At 40.4% G+C, this 20,990-nt stretch overlaps 1 protein-coding gene across 1 annotated transcript in view; it reads left to right on the top strand.

Moving 5' to 3' along the window:
• The window catches only part of LOC129851263 (ras guanyl-releasing protein 3-like), a 53,718-nt gene that overhangs the window by 3,557 nt on the left and 29,171 nt on the right, over positions 1 to 20,990 (top strand). Inside the window, exon 2 of the mRNA XM_055917682.1 lies at positions 20,322 to 20,505. Within this exon, the coding sequence (XP_055773657.1) occupies positions 20,436 to 20,505 (70 nt within the window). The 5' untranslated portion in view covers positions 20,322 to 20,435. The remainder of the gene's footprint in view (positions 1 to 20,321; positions 20,506 to 20,990) is intronic.

The raw sequence follows: 20,990 nt of genomic DNA, 5'->3' as shown, positions 1-20,990 counted from the left end.
GGAAACACATGATTTGTTTTGTTGATGACATTTTCTGTTTGTTGCCAAACGCTCTGAAATTGAGCGAGCTTGAAATATTGACGTATCTTGACAAGAGAACCTAGTACAGAATGAAGACTTGCACACATGAATCATACCCTCGTACGTCTAACATGCTGCATAATAGATGAAGTGAACTGCATGACAAAACAGTGGCACCTACCGTACAACAATGCTTTTCAAAACAAGAACGACTTATAAGGATACAGAAGACTACAGAGTGATTTAGGAGAGAAAAGACAGGTGACAACATTGGGGTCTAATTCAATCCGTATTGCCGAAGTTCAGCGTTACAGCTCGATTGAAATTTAAAGACAATGTTCCCGCGTTAGCAGAGACTGCCTTCACAGTAAACACTGCGTATGTCGGCTCAATTTACATTTCTGATGCGCAATCTGTAACACTTCAGCGGTTACAGATTGAAAAGAGAATTTGAAACATTTTGAAATGTCAACATACCACTACCAAAGCTGGGTAAATCTATTTAGTCACAGAGACAAATATTGTTGAGTTTTTGATCTAAGAAATTATATTCTGTTGGGCCCGATTAACTGCACTAAAGGGCGAAGACATGAATCATTAGTAATAATTTGAGCAAGATTTCCATTCCCAAGAAAACTATAGCCATCAATAGACTATTCTTGGAGAAGAAATGTTCCTACTTTATAGATTAGTTGACCAGAAGTATTCTAGGAACATGACTAATGATACAGTAGTTAAAACAACACATTTCTTTCTCCAGATGTGAATGAATGCTAGTGTGGAAAAGTCACATGTTGCCTCAATATTGTCTCTTGATTTCAGAAGGCTACATGGTAATGGTAATGTGGTAATGTGGTAATGCAGTGGTAATGTGGTAATGCAGTGGTAATGCAGAGTTAATGGCCAGGGGTGTTCTGTAGGAGCCCACGGTCCATTGTTGCTTGTTACTTGCATGTCCAAGCGGCAGGATATGCACTAACTGCATTTGTTTAGGGGATTTTGTTTTCTCATGAGGAGACTAAACAATGTGTGCAGCATCAGAGAAGGCTGGGTTGGCAGCATTCTCACACACGCACTCAGACACACACACTTAAGTTGCCTGACTACGGATGGGCTCTCTAAGTGTCTGATCCATGCTGCCTCTAACTTTGCTGCTCCAGAGATGGGGAATTGATTGGACTTTAATTCCTGAGGGCCAAATAGTTTCATAACCCCCCCCCCCCCACCCCCCCACATCGGTTAGTAAGGGAGAGACTCTTATTGTGACACATTTCCGTCCCTGCTCTATTCCACTTTACCTTATGTGGGCTCTATTTTTAGTCCAGCTCAGGGAAACAGGTTGTTCGGAAAGAATAGGAGGATGTCTACTTGCCATGTAGACAAACAATCCGCGGTCTAGCAGGAGTTAGCCGCTACGCTGTACAAGGAGAGCGAGGGATACAATTGAAGTGGGTCAGCCACAGAAAAGACCAGAGAAGATACACAGTACTGGAGCAGTATGCTGGTGTTTCCAGTGAATGGGTCTGCGTAGGAGCGGGCCAGGCTCCTCAGGTGGATTTGAGTCTCCCAATCAGAGGTCATGTGTGTAAGGTGGTGGATCCAAGTGGTAGGACCTGACTGTTTCTTAGATGGAGCAATGCTAGAGGAAAGTTACAACCTCAGCTCCAACAGAACTGCAGGTCTTTGGCTCTTCGCTTTGTTTTGGGGTCTTGTTGTAGCCCAACCGCGTTCACCGTTTCTTGCACTGTCAGATTGATAAATTAGTTTAGCACTCAGCTATCTAAACTTGCTATCATGTTCGAATTACTGGCTGGAGGGCCCACATAAATTGTGTTAGTCAGTTTCAATTAAATGTCATTAAAAACATTTCTATCCACCCTATGGCAAAATGTGTACAATTACAGGAAATAGTTATACATTTGCTAAATCTCTTCTCCACCCAATGGCAAAATGTGTAGAATTACAGCAAATTTTCTTTAAAACTGCAACATTTTTCTCTACACCCCATGGGGGGGATGCTCAGACCCTCGAGCAACTGCGGCCCCTCATGATTCTTTGTGGCCCCCACCCCCATCAACGTTGCCCTTCCTGTATTAAACTGTAGACGTTGTGCTGTTGAACTATGTACAATATTTGAGGACTGCTAAGGATTATGCTTTGAAAATGGTGGGGTTTTATTTATGGATGATAGGTTTGTACAGGTTACCTGAATTGGCTGGTATAATGCGACTCCATTTGAACATGAATGTTTTGAGATTTTTTGGTTTTAATGAGCTACATGTTAGAGCCTTGAATCAGTACAAGCTGAGCGAGCGCTATGCTCCGAATGCCGACCCTGATACCAGGGGAAGGACGTTGCCCGAGATAAGGAGGGGTGTACTTCTTTGAGACTCCATTGATCTGCCGATTCCGCACTCCCACACTGCATACCTGCAATCCCACTTCAACCCTTATTAATTCACCGGGAGAGGATTCTTAGCAAATAGCCCACCATGCTAGCTCACGCACACACACACACACACACACACACACACACACACACACACACACACACACACACACAGAGTTGTTACGTAATAACAAGTTTGCATATCACTTAAAGAGACAATGTGCTGATCAAACAATTAACAAGTCGCCACCCAGCCACTGATTTGGTAAGTACACTCCCCTACGTATTTGTTTGGAAATGTCACGGCCGTTGAAAGAAGAGGACCAAGGCGCAGCGTGGTGAGCGTACATTCTCTTTTTATTAGAAAAGACGCAGAACAAAACAATAAACACTACAAAACAAACCGTGAAGCTGAAGGCTAAGTACCATAAACAAAGTCAACTTCCCACAAAGACAGGTGGGAAAAAGGGCTACCTAAGTATGGTTCTCAATCAGAGACAACGATAGACAGCTGTCCCTGATTGAGAACACTACCCGGCCAAAACATAGAAATACAAATAATAGAACGAAAAACATAGAATACCCACCCCAAATCACACCCTGACCAAACCAAATAGAGACATAAAAAGGATCTCTAAGGTCAGGGCGTGACAGAAAAGTGAAGCTAAAACTTTTGATTTGGCTCTATACCACCATTTTTTATTTGAAATCAAATGTTTCATATGAGGCGACAGTATTTGAGGGTATTTTCCTACATATCTGTTTTATCGTTTAGAAATGACTCTACAAACTTGTTGGATACATTTGCAGTTTGTTTTGGTTGTGTTTCAGATTATATTGCGCCCAATGGAAATGAATGGTAAATAATGTATTATGTCATGTTGGAGTCACTTTTACTCGAAATTAGAATATAATATGTTTCTGAACACTTCTGCGTGAATTTGGATGCATCCTACCATGATTACGGATAATCTAGAATGAATCATAAATAATGATGAGTGAGAAAGTAAGAGGCACAAGGATCATACCCCCTCAAATTATAACCTCCCCTGTTAATGGTGAGAGGTTAGAATGTCTTGCAAATGCATCCAGCAAGCAAGTTTGTCGAGTCGCAAGCTTGACGTAGTCATTGCGTGCTAGGAATATGGGACCAAATACTAAACTTTTGACTACTTTAGTTCACATTTACACAGCCTATAGAAAGTCTACACTCCCTTAAAATTAAAATTAAAAATCACAGTGGGATTGAAATTGATTTCATTGTAATTTTTAGTAATTGATCTACACAAAATACTTCATAAGTTCAAATTAAAAAGAAAATTCTACACATTTTTACCAATTAATACAAATTTAATAACTATAAAAATATAGTCGTTGCATAAGTATTCACCCCCTTTGTGTAGGCAAGCCTAAATTAGTTCAGAAGTAAAATTTGTCTTAACAAATCACATAATAAGTGATATGGACTCACTCTGTGTGAAATAATAGGGGCTTTGACATGATTTTTTAATGACTACACCTTCCTCTGTTCCCCATACATGCAACATCTGTAAGGTCCCTCAGTCAAGTATTGAATTTCAATAAAGAACGGCAGTGATTGGTAGATGGGTAACATTAACAAGACATTGAATATCTCTTCAAGCATCGTCAAATATATAATTATGCTGTGGATGATGTATTAAACAGCCCAAACACACCAAAGATGCAGTGGTCCTTCTGAACTGAGCTGCAGGACAGGAAGGAAACTGCTACGGGCTGTCAAAATATGTCCATTGGTGATTTTAAAACAGATAGAGTTCAATGGCTGTGATGGGAGAGAACTGAGGATGGATCAACAACATTGTAGTGAATAAACAATAATGACCTAAATGACAGAGTGAAAAGAAGAATAAAAATATACAGAATATTCCAAAACATGCATATGTATGTACCAATGCAGTAAAGTAATAATATTAAAAAACATTGCAAAGGAATACACTTTTGTCCTAAATGCAAAGCCTTATATTTGAGAAATTCAACACATCACTGAGTAATGGCCTCCTTAATTTCAATCGTGGTGGTGGCTGAATCATGGTATGGGAAATGCTTGACATTGGCGAAGAATGGGGAGTTTTTTTTAGGTTAAAATGAAACGGGATGGAGATAAGCACAGGCAAAATCCGAGAGGAAAACCTGCTTCAGTCTGCTATACAGACACTGGTAAAGGAATGGACCTTTCAGCAGGACAATAATCTACAACAGAAAGCCAAATCTACACTGGAGTTGCTTACCAAGTGAATGTTCCTGAGTGGCCAAGTTACAGTTTTGACTTAAATCGGCTTGAAAGTCTATGGCAAGACTTGAAAATTGCTGTCTGGCCATGATCTCCAATTTTTTAAAGAATAATGAGCAAATATTGCACAATACAGCTTTTCTGAGACATATCCAAGAAGACTCTCAGTTGTAATCACTGCCAAAGGTGTTTCTAAAATGTTGGGTTGTATTTAATCAAGGTATATTAGTGTTTAATTTTTCAATAATCTTACACAAAAATGTACATTTTTCTTCCACTTTGACATTACAGAGTGTTAGGTGTACTGTAGATCATTGACAAATAAGAAAATTAAATACATTTTAATCCCACTTTATAACAAAATAAAATGTGAAATCCAAGAGGGGTGTAGCCTTTTATCTAGGCACTGTAAGTTAATTTGTCCAAACTTATGACACCGTCAAATGGGTGGACTAGATACAAAAAGTGCTTTTATTTCTAAACGGTAAACAGGTATGTATAAAAATGCTGTCAAAATAAAGGTGGCATTCTGTACTGTCGCCTCATATGAAACATTTGAATGTTGGAGTATAGAATAAAATGTAAAGTTCTAGCTTTACTGATGAAATAAATACGTATGGGAGTGTGGCTGAGGGATGGGGCGGGAGAATTTGAACTACTCTGAAATTCATAGACAGTGCGATGGATGTAAAATTACAGTTTTAATTATGTTTTGAGGTGCTACAGTGTTTGTTTACAATTACATCGTTTTTTCAGTGGGTTCTGATGGGGTTAGACAATTGAACTAAGCATATGGGCATTCATACAGTTGAAGTCGGAAGTTTACATACACTTAGGTTGGAGTCATTAAAACTCGTGTTTCAACCACTCCACAAATGTCTTGTTAACAAACTATAGTTTTAGCAAGTTGGTTAGGACATCTACTTTGTGCATGACAAGTAATTTTTCCAACAATTGTTTACGGACAAATTATTTCACTTATCATTCACTGTATCACAATTCCAGTGGGTCAGAAGTTTACATACACTAAGTTGACTGTGCCTTTAAACAGCTTGGAAAATTCCAGAAAAGTATGTCATGGCTTTAGAAGCTTCTGATAGGCTAATTGACATCATTTGAGTCAATTGGAGGTGTACCTGTGGATATATTTCAAGGCCTACCTTCAAACTCAGTGACCCTTTGCTTGACATCATGGGAAAATCAAAAGAAATCAGCCAAGACCTCAGAAAAAAATTTGTAGACCTCCACAAGTCTGGTTCATCCTTGGAAGCAATTTCCAAACGCCTGAAGGTACCACGTTTATCTGTACAAACCATAGTATGCAAGTATAAACACCATGGGACCACGCAGCCTTCATACCACTCAGGCAGGAGACGCGTTCTGTCTCCTAGAGATGAACGTACGTTGGTGCGAAAAGTGCAAATCAATCCCAGAACAATAGCAAAGGACCTTGTGAAGATGCTGGAGGAAACAGATACAAAAGTATCTATATCCACAGTAAAGCGAGTCCTATATCGACATAACCTGAAAGACCGCTCATAAAGGAAGAAGCCATTGCTCCAAAACCGCCATAAAAAAAACAGACTCGGTTTGCAACTGCACATGAGGACAAATGTAGTACTTTTTAGAGAAATGTCCTCTGGTCTGATGAAACAAAATAGAGCTGTTTGGCCATAATGACCATCGTTATGTTTGGAGGAAAAAGGGGGAGGCTTGCAAGCCGAAGAACACCATCCCAACCATGAAGCACGGGGGTGGCAACATCATGTTGTGGGGGTGCTTTGCTGCAGGAGGGACTGGTGCACTTCACAAAACAGATGGCATCATGAGGGAGGAAAATTATGTGGATATATTGAAGCAACATCAAGACATCAGTCAGGAAGTTAAAGCTTGGTCGCAAATGGGTCTTCCAAATGAACAATGACCCCAAGCATACTTCCAAAGTTGTGGCAAAATGGACAACAAAGTCAAGGTATTGGAGTGGCCATCACAAAGCCCTGAACTCAATTCTATAGAACATTTGTGGGCAGAACTGAAAAAGTGTGTGCGACCAAGGAGGCCTACAAACCGGACTCAGTTACACCAGCTCTGTCAGGAGGAATGGGCCAAAATTCACCCAACTTGTTGTGGGAAGCTTGTGGAAGGCTACCCGAAATGTTTAACCCAAGTTAAACAATGTAGAGGCAATGCTACCAAATACTAATTGAGTGTATGTAAACGTCTGACCCGCTGGGAATGTGATGAAAGAAATAAAAGCTGAAATAAATCATTCTCTCTACTATTATTCTGACATTTCACATTCTTAAAATAAAGTGGTGATCCTAACTAACCTAAGACAATGAATTTTTACTAGGATTAAATGTCAGGAATTGTGAAACTGAGTTTAAATGTATTTGGCTAAGGTGTATGTAAACTTCCGACTGCAACTGTATATATTCTTCAGGAATCCATGGGTATATATGATGAATTTAAATGTCCAAAAATGGATGTAGCAAACATAGATTGCCCCTTTAACCTCTACTTCCACACAATCCCGGATCCGGGAGCACCCCCATCAGTAAAAAAGCTGACTAGCATAGCCTAGCATAGCGTCACAAGTAAATACTAGCATCTAAATATCATTAAATCACAAGTCCAAGACACCAGATAAAAGGTACACATCTTGTGAATCCAGCCATCATTTCTGATTTTTAAAATGTTTTACAGGGAAGACACAATATGTAAATCTATTAGCTAACCACGATAGCAAAAGACACAACTTTTTTTTCACACCATTTTTTCCCTACATAGGTAGCTATCACAACTTCGACCAAATAAAGATATAAATAGCCGCTAACCAAGAAACAACTTCATCAGATGACAGTCTGATAACATATTTATTGTGTAGCATATGTTTTGTTAGAAAAATGTGCATATTTCAGGTATAAATCATAGTTTACCATTGCAGCCACCATCACAACTCTCACCAAAGCAACTAGAATAACTACAGAGACCATTGTGTATTACCTAAATACTCATCATAAAACATTTCTGAAAAATACACAGCGTACAGCAAATGAAAGACAAAGATCTTGTGAATCTAGCCAATATTTCAGATTTTTTAAGTGTTTTACAGCGAAAACACAATATAGCATTATATTAGCTTACTACAATAGCCAACCACACAGCAGCATTGATTCATGCACGTTAGCGATAGCGAATAAACCAGCAAAAGATATTACAATTTTGACTAACCTTCTCAAAACTTCTTCAGATGACAGTCCTATAACATCATATTACACAATACATATAGAGTTTGTTCGAAAATGTGCATATTTAGCGGCACAAATCGTGGTTATACAATGAGAAAAGTAGCCAGGCTGCCAACATTATGTCGGGAGAAATCTTGGGAGAGGCACCTAATCTAATCGATAACTAATCATAAACTTGACTAAAAAATACAGGTTGGACAGCAAATGAAAGATACATTAGTTCTTAATGCAATCGCTGTGTTAGATTTTTAAAATTAACGTTACTACAACATACAGCGCGCGTTAAAGAGAGACAGCACCTAGATTAATGGCAGAATATGAGTTATACATTTTTCAACAGAACAACGAATTAACATCATAAATACTTCTTACTTTTTGATGAACTCCCATCAGAATCTTGGGCAAGGTGTCCTTTGTCCAAAATAATCGTTGCTTGGTTGTAGATTGTCCTCTTCAACGTTCGAATTAGCAGTAAACATTAGCCATGTGGCAAAGACGTGTCCGACTCACTAAAACGCAGTACAAATAAATATCCGAAAATCGCAATATACCGATATAAACTGATATAACTCGGTTTAATATAACAACATTATGATGTCTTTAACACCTATATCGAATAAAAACAGAGTCGGATATATCTAAGGCCTATAACCGGAGCGAACTAGCACGACAGCCAGAGCTCCTTTCTGCATCAGGGCGAAGAGGACAAAGGCCGGACCCCAAGTTGCCAGCCCATTTATAACCTCTCAGTTCTGCCTAGCAACTCCATTTCAATTCTCACTATTCGCTGACACCCAGGGGAAGACGTATGCAGTGCATCTCAACCAATAGAAGACAGGCAGATTTATAAACAGATCTCAGAACAGCCAGCAGATTTCAGCATTCTCACATCCTCATAGGAAAATTGCTCTAAGTCTAGTTCTGTTTTACTTACAGATATAATTAAAACGGTTTTAGAAACTAGAGAGTGTTTTCTATCCAATAGTAATAATAACCTGTCTAGGATCAGCGTGGCGCTAGCGGCACACCCCCCCCCCCCCCACTGAAAAACCAGTGCCGCGAAATTCAAAAAAAATATTTTTTTAAAATATTTAACTTTCACACATTAAAGTCCAATACAGCTAATGAAAGACACAGATCTTGTGAATCCAGTCAACTTGTCCGATTTTTAAAATGTTTTACAGGGAAGACACAATATGTAAAGATGTACATCTATTACCTAAAAATACATTAGCATAATCCACCATCTTTTATTTGTCCACCAACACCAGTAGCCATCACCAATTCGACTAAACTAAGATATTTATAGCCCCTAACCAACAAAAAAACTCATCAGATGACAGTCTGATAACATATTTATGGTATGGGATAGGTTTTGTTAGAAAAAAGTGCATATTTCAGGTAGATGGCATAGGTTACAATTGCACCCACCGTCACAAATGGAATAGAAAAACTACTTAGAGCAACGTGTTTACCTACTTACTAATCATCAAACATTTCGTAAAAATACACAGCATACACGAATCGAAAGACACAGATCCTGTGAATACAGACAATATTTCAGATTTTCTAAGTGTCTTACAGCGAAAACACAATAAATCGTTATATTAGCTTAGCACATAGCAATTAGCAGCCCAGCATTGATTCTAGCCAAAGTGAGCGATAAAAGTCAACATCGCCAAAAGATATTAATTTTTTCACTAACCTTCTCAGAATTCTTCCGATGACACTCCTGTAACATCACATTACAACATGCATATACAGTTTGATCGAAAATGTTTATATTTAGCCACCAAAATCATGGTTAGACAATGTGAAATGTAGACAAGCTGGTAAAGAAAAAGTCCTTGCGCCACTTAGACAGTGATCTACTCTTATACATAAATACTCATAAACGTGACTAAAAAATATAGGGTGGACAGGGATTGATAGACAATTTAATTCTTAATACAATTGCGTTATTACATTTTTTAATTTATCCTTACTTTTCAATACAGTTTGCGCCAAGCGAAGCTACGTCAAAAAACATGGCGTCCTAAGCCACTAAAATGTTTCGACAGAAACACGATTTATCATAATAAAAATGTCCTACCTTGAGCTGTTCTTCCATCAGTATCTTGGCAAAGGATCCTTTCTTGGGAGGAATCGTCTTTTGGTGGAAAGCTGTCCTCTTGCCATGTGAAAATGCCAACTGCGTTCGGGATGAACTGAAAGCGTGCCCACCTATTCACAGCGTTAAAGAAATAAATGTCCCAAAATCGCACTAAACGGATATAAATTGCTATAAAACGCTTTAAATTAACTACCTTATGATGTTTTTAACTCCTATAACGAGTGAAAAGATGACCGGAGAAATATAACAGGCTAAACTAACGCTTGGAACAGGAGCGGGTCGGTGTCCAGCACGCGCGTTACGCAGCAAGGAAAGACTTGCTAGCTACAGGGTTTTTTGATTTATAGGGCCTGTGAACGCGCAATCGACCCCATTGGAATCGTCATCACGTAAAGGCATCCAGGGGAAGACGTAAGAAGTGTCCGTATAGTCATAGCAATATCAGTGCCGTTTTAACTGACTTCAGAACAGTGGCCAACATTTCTGAAATCTGAATCCATGTCAGGGAAATTGCTGTAGAATGGGCTCTGTTCCACTTAGAGACAAAATTTCAACTCCTATAGAAACTATAGACTGTTTTCTATCCAATAATAATAATAATATGCATATTGTACGATCAAGGATTTTGTGGGAAGCCGTTTCAAAAATTAGCCAAATTAGCATAAATAGTCTAAACAGCGCCCCCATCCCCAACAGGATAATATGCATATTGTAGGAGCAAGAATTGAGTACGAGGCAGTTTAATTTGGGAACGAAATTATTACAAAGTGCAAACAGCACCCCCTATTGAGAAGAAGTTTTAAGCCCTGTTTATACCTGGTTATAACATGCGTTGTGTTTCCTGATCTTGTCCACATTCTGATTGTGCCCAGATTTCATGAGGTTACACATGATGTTGAAATGTGTTTCTTATCCACCGTTCTTCCTGCAAAAAGAAAGCGAAGATCATTTAAATAAATGACTATCGCCCCGTAGCACTCACTTCTGTCATCATGAAGTGTTTGAAGAGGCTATTTAAGGGCCATATCACCTCCACCTTACCCGACACCTTAGACCCACCTCAATTTGCATACCGCCCAAACAGATCCACGAACGACGCAATCTCCCTTGCACTGCACACTGCTCTATCCCACCTGGACAAGAGAAATACCTATGTAAGAATCCTGTTCATCAACTACAGCTCAGCCTTTAACACATAGTGCCCTCCAAGCTCATCACAAAGCTATGGGCCCTGGGTCTAAACCCCTCCCTGTGCAACTGGGTCCTGGACTTCCTGGCGGGCCGCCCCCAGGCGATGAAGGTAGGAAACAACATCTCCACTTCACTGATCAACACTGGGGCCACACAAGGGTGCGTTCTCAGCCCCTCCTGTACTCCCTGTTCACCCATGACTGCGTGGCGATGCATGCCTCCAACTCAATCATCAAGTTTGCAGATGACACAACAGTAGTAGGCTTGATCACCAACAACGACGAGACAGCCTACAGCGAGGAGGTGAGGGCTCTCGGAGTGTGGTGTCAGGAAAACAACCTCTCAATCAATGTCAACAAACAAAGGAGACGATTGTGGACTTCAGGAAACAGCAGGAGCACTCCCCCCTATCCACATCAACGGGACACAGTGGAGAAGGTGGAAAGTTTTAAGTTCCTTGGCGTACACATCACTGACAAACTGAAATGGTCCACCCACACAGACAGTGTGGTGAAGAAGACGCAACAGGGCCTCTTCAACCTCAGGAGTCTGAATAAATGTGGCTTGTCACCTAAACTGTGGCTTGTCACCCAAACTTTTACAGATGCACAGTTGGGAGCATCCTGTCGGGCTGTATCACCACTTGGTACGGCAACTGCACCGCCCACAACCGCAGGGCTCTCCAGAGGGTGGTGCGGTCTGCACAACGCATTACCAGGGGCAAACTACCTGCCCTCCAGGACACCTACAGCACCTGATGTCACAGGAAGGCCAAAAAGGTCATCAAGGACAACAACCATCCGAGCCACTGCCTGTTCACCTCACTATCATCCAGAAGGCGAGGTCGGTATAGGTGCATCAAAGCTGGGACTGAGAGAAGCTGTTTTTCAGTCTATCTCAAAGCCATGAGACTGTTTAACAGCCATCACTAACACAGAGAGGCTGCTGCCTACATACAGACTTGAAATCATTGGCCACTTTAATAAATGAAACACTAGTCACTTTAATAATGTCACTTTAATAATGTTTACATATCTTGCATTTCTCATCTCAAATGTATATACTGTTTTCTATACTATCTACTGTATCTGAGTCTATGCCACTCTGACATTGCTCATCCATATACTTATATATTCTTAATTCCATTCCTTTACTTAGATTTGTGTGTATTAGGTATTTGTTGTGAAATTGTTAGATATTACTTGTTAGATATTGCTGCGCTGTCAGAACTAGAAGCACAAGCATTTCGCTACACCCCGCAATAACAACTGCTAAACACGTGTATGTGACCAATAACGTTTGATTTGATTTGATTTTACAACAGGTCTAGAGCCTAACTGGAATACGTACGCAACACGTGAGTTTGAAGTTTGGGGAAGATAACTTTCACCATGAAAATGCACCTTCATAATAAAAGCATTACATGCACAATCGCTTTTGCAGTCACTTTGATAATGGTGTTTTCCCGCTAATGGAACGTTGGTGTTTATAGCCTACTGTCGTGTGCACGTTGCTGCTTTTAGGCTTGTGTCTTCACATTATAACTGCCTTGATCACATCAACAGTGCATTTGCGCAAAATAGTACGCAGCATCATCTGGATATGTGTGCAACAAAAGTTCAACATTCAACTTCTGCTACTATTTCTGTCAAGCCGTCTACACATACAGTTTGACGCATACCTTCGATAAATCCAACGTATGCACCACACCTAACGCACTGCAACTGCCTCTGCCAACGCAATGCTGCAAGGCAAATGCGTCGTCTCATTGGAAATTAATGTACTTCTGGTGTACCAAATGCAAAACCACTGTCGGTGTGATTGAGGCGTAATAGTTTATCAACATTTTAAGCTAAATGTTCTGATCTGTTGCTTCAGCCTCATTGCGTAAAAAAGTTTTTTTGATGCTAGTGGTTGTATTAATTTGGGATCTATCACATCCCACAACTGTCCTGTACTATGTTTGGAATATTTATTTTACACACAGAATAGAATAGGTCAACTTTTGTACTATGGGGGATAGTACATTGACGTGGGCTTGTGCTTTTGCTGTTCATTAGGCCTACTCATCTTGTTGGCTGACAAAAAGTAAATGTGGACCGTTCTTCCAACATCTTCAATATGCGCTTCGGAATTGGATAAGGACGTGTGCAGTTGCATCCCTGATGTGTCTGTTTTCACTTAGCCTGTGAGAAAGACCCGATCATGTGACAGAGAGACATGTGAGTGAGAGGTGCTTCGGAGCAAGCAGCACGCATGGAGAAGGGAATTATAACTATTATATTCAGCCCAAGGGCACAACAGCCACTGGCCGGCAAAAGGCATGGATTTTTGGGGGGAATTTACGGCCACACAAAGGGGATGCCGCTGGGAAATTCGAGGCATTATCAAGTACTTGTCAAATTGTGAATGAGAGACTGATGAAGTGTGTACAGCTTGCACAAAACAACAAAGCAGAGCTCATGCCTTTCATGCAACTTTTTTCAAATCATCATTAGAGTCACATCATGCAGCCTTAGAATGTATTAAAAATCAAAACATATAGTCTGAAATAGATTACATTTTCTTCCTATCATGTTTCTTTAGACCTGTCCAAAATAAATAATGGTATAGGCTATATAACATGGATTTATTAGACTTTTTAAAATGTAGATCTAAAGGTCTGCATCAGTGGCTTGTAGGCTATGTGTGGAAGCCAGAAGATGCTAAATGTGTTTATATTAATTACGGTCAATTACAGTTATTTGCTTGACAATCACCATCTGACGAAATTTCGTGACCACCACTGCCCTATTCACACCGCATAATTATTTACTCTTGACATAGGTCACTCTAATATATCTACTGCTGTACATATTCTTAGTTTATCTTGTGAATATTCCCCTGGTGTACATACGTATAGAGTGCATTTTTATATTGCTACAGTGCTATTTGAGTTGTTAATTGGATTCATCCCGCCATTATTTCTTGCCTTTCTTTTTTGCTGTTTTTCTTTACATTTTTGCTGTTTGACGTTTGACTGCATTGTTAGGATCTAATAACAGAAGCATCTTGCTGCACCATTGTAACACCTGCTAAACTTTGATTCATCCATCCACTGTGTCTGCGTTTCCAGGTCCCTCCGTGTATACAAATGATTTGACAGATAGTCTTATAAAATAATATGTATTTATTTTAAGAAACATTTTGATGACATAAGTCAATGGTGCCCCCCTGTCAATTATTTTAGATGGCAATTATAATGATGATCTAGAGGGTGTAACTGTCCAGCATGGAATCCCGGCCCAAATGTGTTTTAATGTGTACACATGGGCTTGTTGCTGTGTTGTCATCAGTTGCTGTTATTACCTTAGCCAGTAACCTCAGGCACCTCAGATACATGATTGGGTTGTGTAGAGGTGTTGGTATCAATAGAGTGGGGGTCAGGCAATGGTGATGGGGGTAGTTGTCAGAACATGTGGGATTGTAGAGGTGTGTGTGTATTGAGGTTACTTTACCGGATTCATCCTATCCTCCTGATAATAACAAATAATATAAAACTGTTACGTATTTCTATAGTGCTCTCAAAGCTGCTACATGAGGACACCCTTTGTGTTGAAATTGTAATTTTCCTTATTACTCCAATGTTTACCCCCAAATGCGCCCACACTCATATAGCAGTTTAGCTGTGGGATTGCCTATAGTGACCATTTAAGTGTTTTAAAGCTGTATAGAGAGTGGTCTCAAGGGTAAAGCTTCCTGGAAAACAGACAGATAACCTGCTGTCAATCTGTGACAAACAGAAGGAGACATGACACACTTTCTTGAAATATGAACATGAGTGGCAAGAAATATATAGCATTTGCACCCAAGGCCAATAGTATGGGATCCATTCAATTCAATTCAAGGGGCTTTATTGGCATGGGAAACATATTGCCAAAGCAAGTGAGGTAGATAATGTACAAAAGTGAAATAAACAATCGAAATGAACAGTAAATAGGGATCCATGTCAGTAGGATTAGGAAAACCCTCACAGCTCTCTGATAAACAGAACTGGTTTGTTTACTAAACTGCCAAGGCCTTGAATCCACCAAGGAATATTTTATTTGCAAACAAGCTCCCTGCCTTGGGTTGTGATACAAATAGTGACTTTGGGGTCCTTTAAACAAGCAACATCTAACTGTAGCTCTACAGGCGTTCTGTTTCCGTCCTTGGAGCAGGAGCCTACACACGTACATGTACATCCACATCCAAACAATCAATCAAATATTGATGAGGCGTATAGGAAATGAGTCAAACATGAAAACGGCAGATTATAAATAACATATGACCCTTTCCTTCAAGATCCGTTTCGGCTTCTGCGCTTCTTTAATACAGGGAGGAATTCTGTTCACTTCGAATTGACATTTTCAGAACAAGCTTCCTTCCCTCTTATTTATCTATGGTTCACTTGTGTTGTGGATGGCATTATAAAATAGTGATACTGAGTCAAGCAAGGCTGCTTTTCAACAGAGAAATGTTTTCACTTACTGTACCTCCCGTCTGCCCTCATTCACTTCCATTTTCATATGCAGTAGTACCTTATAGTACTAAGTACTGCTATAGTACTAAGGTACCCATATCTAAGTAGTTTCCGTCATATTGCTTCCATCCATCCGCTCCTATCAGCTCTGGACCAGGGGAGTGACTAAAGGGTGATAGAAGGGGTCAAGCTTTGGAGTGTCCCTGTGGAGAGTAGGGCTGGAGTTGCCTGCCATGATTACCACATCATGTACAATTAATCAATTTACTGATCCAGGTCCTCCTCAGGCTCAAGGCAGAAGACTCTTCACGCGGGGAGCCGTGTGCAGGACATCACTGCCCTGCGTGGCTAACCGTGATGTCTCTCTCTGGTTGGAGAAGATGTTTGATTTAGAGAGGTTGTGGAAGGTTTTTTTGGTTGAGGAGAAATTGTAGAAGGTATTTTTGTGGTCATTTTTAGTAGATGTCTTTTAGCACATCCCTGAGACAGCATACTGCTCTGCCAAAACATTCTGCTCACATTTCATTCTGTTAATCAGAGTTCAGAGCTAAAGGCTCTTTGACATGCAGAATGTTATCTAAGCACCCACAGGGTGGTCTTAACTATTCAAAGACCAACAGTGTCATGGGTATATGTAGAAGACACATAAGGGACGTTTACCCCTGGACAACAAACTCAACAGTCATTTGGTGTCATGTAACTACGGCATGTAAGATACAGTAGTCGGTGCAATAACATTACCTATACGCTACCTGCTGTATTTGTGGAAGTATAAATGCGAGGACCTATTGGATATACCAAATTGAGGTGTTGCAAACATTCGTGTTGCCATAAAGTAAGTAAGTAGCCTTGAACGAGCCTTGGCTTGTGTGAGCTAGAACGGTTAATAGCCTGTTTCTGTAGTATGAGGCAGCTTGATGTACAAGTACACCCCCTGGACAGGACGCTAGTCTATCGCAGGGCCTTGCCCCCAATCTAACTCCTTAGCGCTGAGAGCCAAGGAGAGACTCATCAGGTCCCATTTTTATGACCTTTTGTATGACTCCACCTGGGGTCAAACTCCCAACCTTTCAGGGCGAACACTCTAACCACAGGGCTACTGTGGTTAGTCTATCTAGAACCTAAAATGGTTATTTGGCAGTCCCTATAGGAGAACCCTTTGAAGAACCCTTGTTGGTTCCAGGTAGAACCATTTTGACTGGACATGCTTGTGGACAAACATGCAGTTTCCAGTTGACAGCTGATGATTATGTTGGTTCTGTCTGTCCCTCTGCACTGTGGGGTCAGAACAACATCTACAGCATTGACTAATTATGTCATTCAGGATGCTACTGTACAACTCTGTGTTTACAACTGTATTGACCAAATAGCTCACTGTATGCTTTGAGCACAAAATGTATGGTGAACCTGGAGTCAAAGCAGTAGCTGAGCTGGAGACCTTTGGTTGTTCGTTTATCAGTGCTCCTCTCAGCTGATTGAAGTGTGACACTCCAAGGCTGCTTGGCTTTCGGCATTTGTCTGCACTCTGGCTCTGTGCGGAGCTACACAAAGGCAGACTGTGTGACTGACTGCACAGGGAGTTGGAGGTGAAATACCCAGAATAAGGGGTAGAAATTAGTAGGATTTTAGACCAATTGTTATGGCTCTTGTAATTGCTTCAAAGTCATTGAGGTGGAGATCATGTCGCAGATCATGATGGAAAACAGTGGTGCATGATCAACCTCTTATCTGTTAGGAGGGCTGCTGTTAGTGCCTTTATGCTTATTAATCAACTGTAATTGCTTGAGATTGACAAGCTTGGGCATATCTGTCATGATGTCCAGTTCGGCTCTAAGCATCTGCTGTTTTGTTGCAGTGCAGTGATAGGCTATTGGCTAGGTAATAACGTAACAGATTCACATATTTCCACTGAGTTGAATGTTGATCAAATCTTCCTCACGCATTTGCTCTTCCCTTTGCATAGGCTATTGACATAATATGTATTTATCAATATATCAATATGCATGCAGTATGCTACTATTCAAATGCAATATATACTGTATGTTGTAGAACATTTCACATTTCATTTAGCAGACGCTCTCATCCAGAGCGACTTAATCACGGAACTAGTGTACATCAGTTTGTTATATTTCAAATGCACCTGAAACTGTGATAGGCAGGAGGCTTGAGATGGGATTGAAGTAGGTAGCTTGACATGAATCTCCACGGCAGAGTTGATTAATGTTCGCACCAAGGCAATCCGAGACTAGGCCTTGATTTACGTATGTTTGTCGCCGAGCCTTAATTAAGAAAGGTCGCCTTCAGTCAAGGCCATGGACATCATCCATCTTAATATTAACGAAGATGAATCGGAGTTGAAGGACACGTACTAGTCAGTACGGTAACACATCCATTCTATGGCCATCCTTTAAGATCTTATCAGCTCCGTCTGCAGCTAGAGAGAGCTCACTAATCACCTTACAGTCAAGGGACAAGGGCTTGATTTCATTTCCAGAAAAAGCATGTGTCACGCACGCTGGCACGCACGCACGCACGCACGCATGCACGCACGCACGCACACACACACACACACACACACACACCACTCCTGACCCTAACCCCCACCAATAATTAGCCAATCAGCGTTGAGCTGAGCTCAACTGCGGGTTGTCCTGGTGCAGAAAAATGCTCACCAAGGGAAGCCATTTCTGGTCTTTTTGAAGGCCAGTTTGGATTTGGCTTCACACCAATCAAATCACATCCTAAGCAAAACGTAATTTTCATTTCTGGTCTGTTTGGAGGCCAGTTTGGATTTTGCGCCTCACCAATCAAATCACATTCTAAGCAAACGTCATTTTTATTTCTGGTCTGATTGTGTTGATGTCCTGCTGTATCTAGCTTGCTAAATTAGCCCTTTCCTAAGCCATGGATGGAGATGGGATTTGGACAAAATTATTGGCTTGTACAAATAATTATGACAGCGATTCTGATCTAACCATAAATTAATATGTTGTGCCACTGGTCTGAGACGGTGGAAGTTCAATATGCAGCCTAGCCCTTTTAGGCACACGTTAATTAGCTAGCTAACGTAGTTGATTCAATGTTGCTCATGTGAGGAAGTCAGGCAAGCAAGCATTTTATCTAGGTAACCTATGACAACAAAAACTAAAAGTGCATTGTATGACAGAACCATTGACCGTTTTGCCAACATGAAAGAGAGGAGGATGGCATTGTCGTTGAACTAGTATGCATGTAGGGTGAGTCAAAAAATTATAATATTTGCAAGCACGCACGCATGCACGCACACACACACACACACACACACACACACACACACACACACACACACACACACACACACAGACAGAAATCAGTACCATGGACAGCCACATGTTATTTAACAACATAAATAGTTTTTGGCATCTTTAAGTTGGTTTTCAGAGTATTAAACTATGCATATATATAGCCTTGTTGATTTGATGATGTTTAAATGTTTCAATTGAAATGGTTCGGGAGTAGTGGAGGCAGCACTCCTGTTGTCTTTGTGCTGACTTGCGGTAACTCTGTGGTTCTAAATCAGTAGTTGTTTAGTAAACTGTCGAAAACAACTTGCTTGACCATTTTGCAGGTCATATAACTGTTTGTTACATGCAATGTTTGCTTTGGGGACTTCACTGGACAGATGTTGCTCTCTGCTTTAGTAATGAATCAAACACACGTGTAGTTGAATTTATTCCACCACTGTGTGACTGTTGTCTTTTTGTTGTCCCGGTCTTAATGTATATCACGGTGGTGTATGAACCAATGGGTTATAGAACAAACAACGCAATTATCACAATATAGTTTGTAATATGGCTTTTTTATTGGCTTGGCTTCCTCAGGGATTTTACCCACGCACCGCCACTGCAACCAATCCAAATCAGCCACGGTTTCCATAACCACCAACCAAACCTTTGGATGACGCCACCTCTAATGTCATCACTACAGACAACTCGCTCTGCTATATCAACCTTTATTGTTGTGTTGTAAAATCTAATCTGGAAATCTATAACCCTAGAATAACATTTTAAAATGACCTTGTCTGTACTTTTCTTAACTTTGTGTTGGCATCAGTGGCGATACTATACGAACTGACAATCACTGATATTCTTCAGACAGAGAGAAACCACAGTATCCAGATTACATAAACCCAGTCCCCAACCAGGCCATGGTAGTCTTGTCTGGCTCACTGGGCCTGAAGAGTATTACGCAATTTGTATGGAATCATAAGCTGTTTTGGTGGAATCACGCACTGAGCACATCAGAAAGTCATAAAACATTGATGGCTGCTATGGGAGTTCTCAGAAGACGGTCCAACTCCTGCAGATGTGGAGGAGAGGAGTATGATGCTGGAGGAATGCACTGAACTGGCTTTTTTCACTAGCCACTGTAGTCTATTGAAAAACCTAGTATAGCATCCATGTAGTGGTCATATGCAATGTACATGGAAATACACCTGGTGAATTCACTGTGTATGTGTTCACAATTAGAACAGCAATTATGATTGTGTGCTGATGAATAAACGACATCTTTGTTTAGCCTGGCTGTGTCTCCTCTTCTCACAGAGAGCTCTTGAGCAGGCTTTGACCCCTGACCTCCAGGTGTGGAGGTGTACCATGTGTTCTCCCGCTCGGGGGGCGTGAACCCATCTCTGCTGTGAGGAGTCGTCCTGTGGGACCATGGGAACATCGACGCTGGGGAAGGCAGCCCCCCTCAACATGCTACTGGATTCCTGCATTCAGGCTTTTGGTGAGTGACCAATCAAATCATGTTACAATTTATTTGTCACATACACATGTTTAGCAGATGTTATCGTGGGTGTAGCAGAATGCTTGTGTTTCTATCGCCAACAGTGCAGTAATATCTAATAATTCACAACAATACACACAACCTAAAAGTAAAATAATGGAATTAAGGAATATATCAAATCAAAATCAAATCAAATGTATTTATATAGTCCTTCTTACATCAGCTGATATCTCAAAGTGCTGTACAGAAACCCAGCCTAAAACCCCAAACAGCAAGCAATGCAGGTGTAGAATATTAGGATGAGCAATGTTGGAGTGGCACAGACTAAAATACAGTAGAATAGAATACAGTATATACATATGAGATGAGTAAAGCAAAAATATGTAAACATTATTAAAGTTACTAGTGTTCCATTATTAAAGTCGCTAGCGACTTCAAGTCTATATATATATATATATATATATATATATATATATATATATATA

This window comes from Salvelinus fontinalis, chromosome 1 (assembly GCF_029448725.1).
Source record: "Salvelinus fontinalis isolate EN_2023a chromosome 1, ASM2944872v1, whole genome shotgun sequence".
Classification (NCBI taxonomy): Eukaryota; Metazoa; Chordata; class Actinopteri; order Salmoniformes; family Salmonidae; genus Salvelinus; species Salvelinus fontinalis.
Note: the sequence above shows the minus strand (reverse complement) of the source record. Positions and strands in the feature narration are given on the sequence as shown.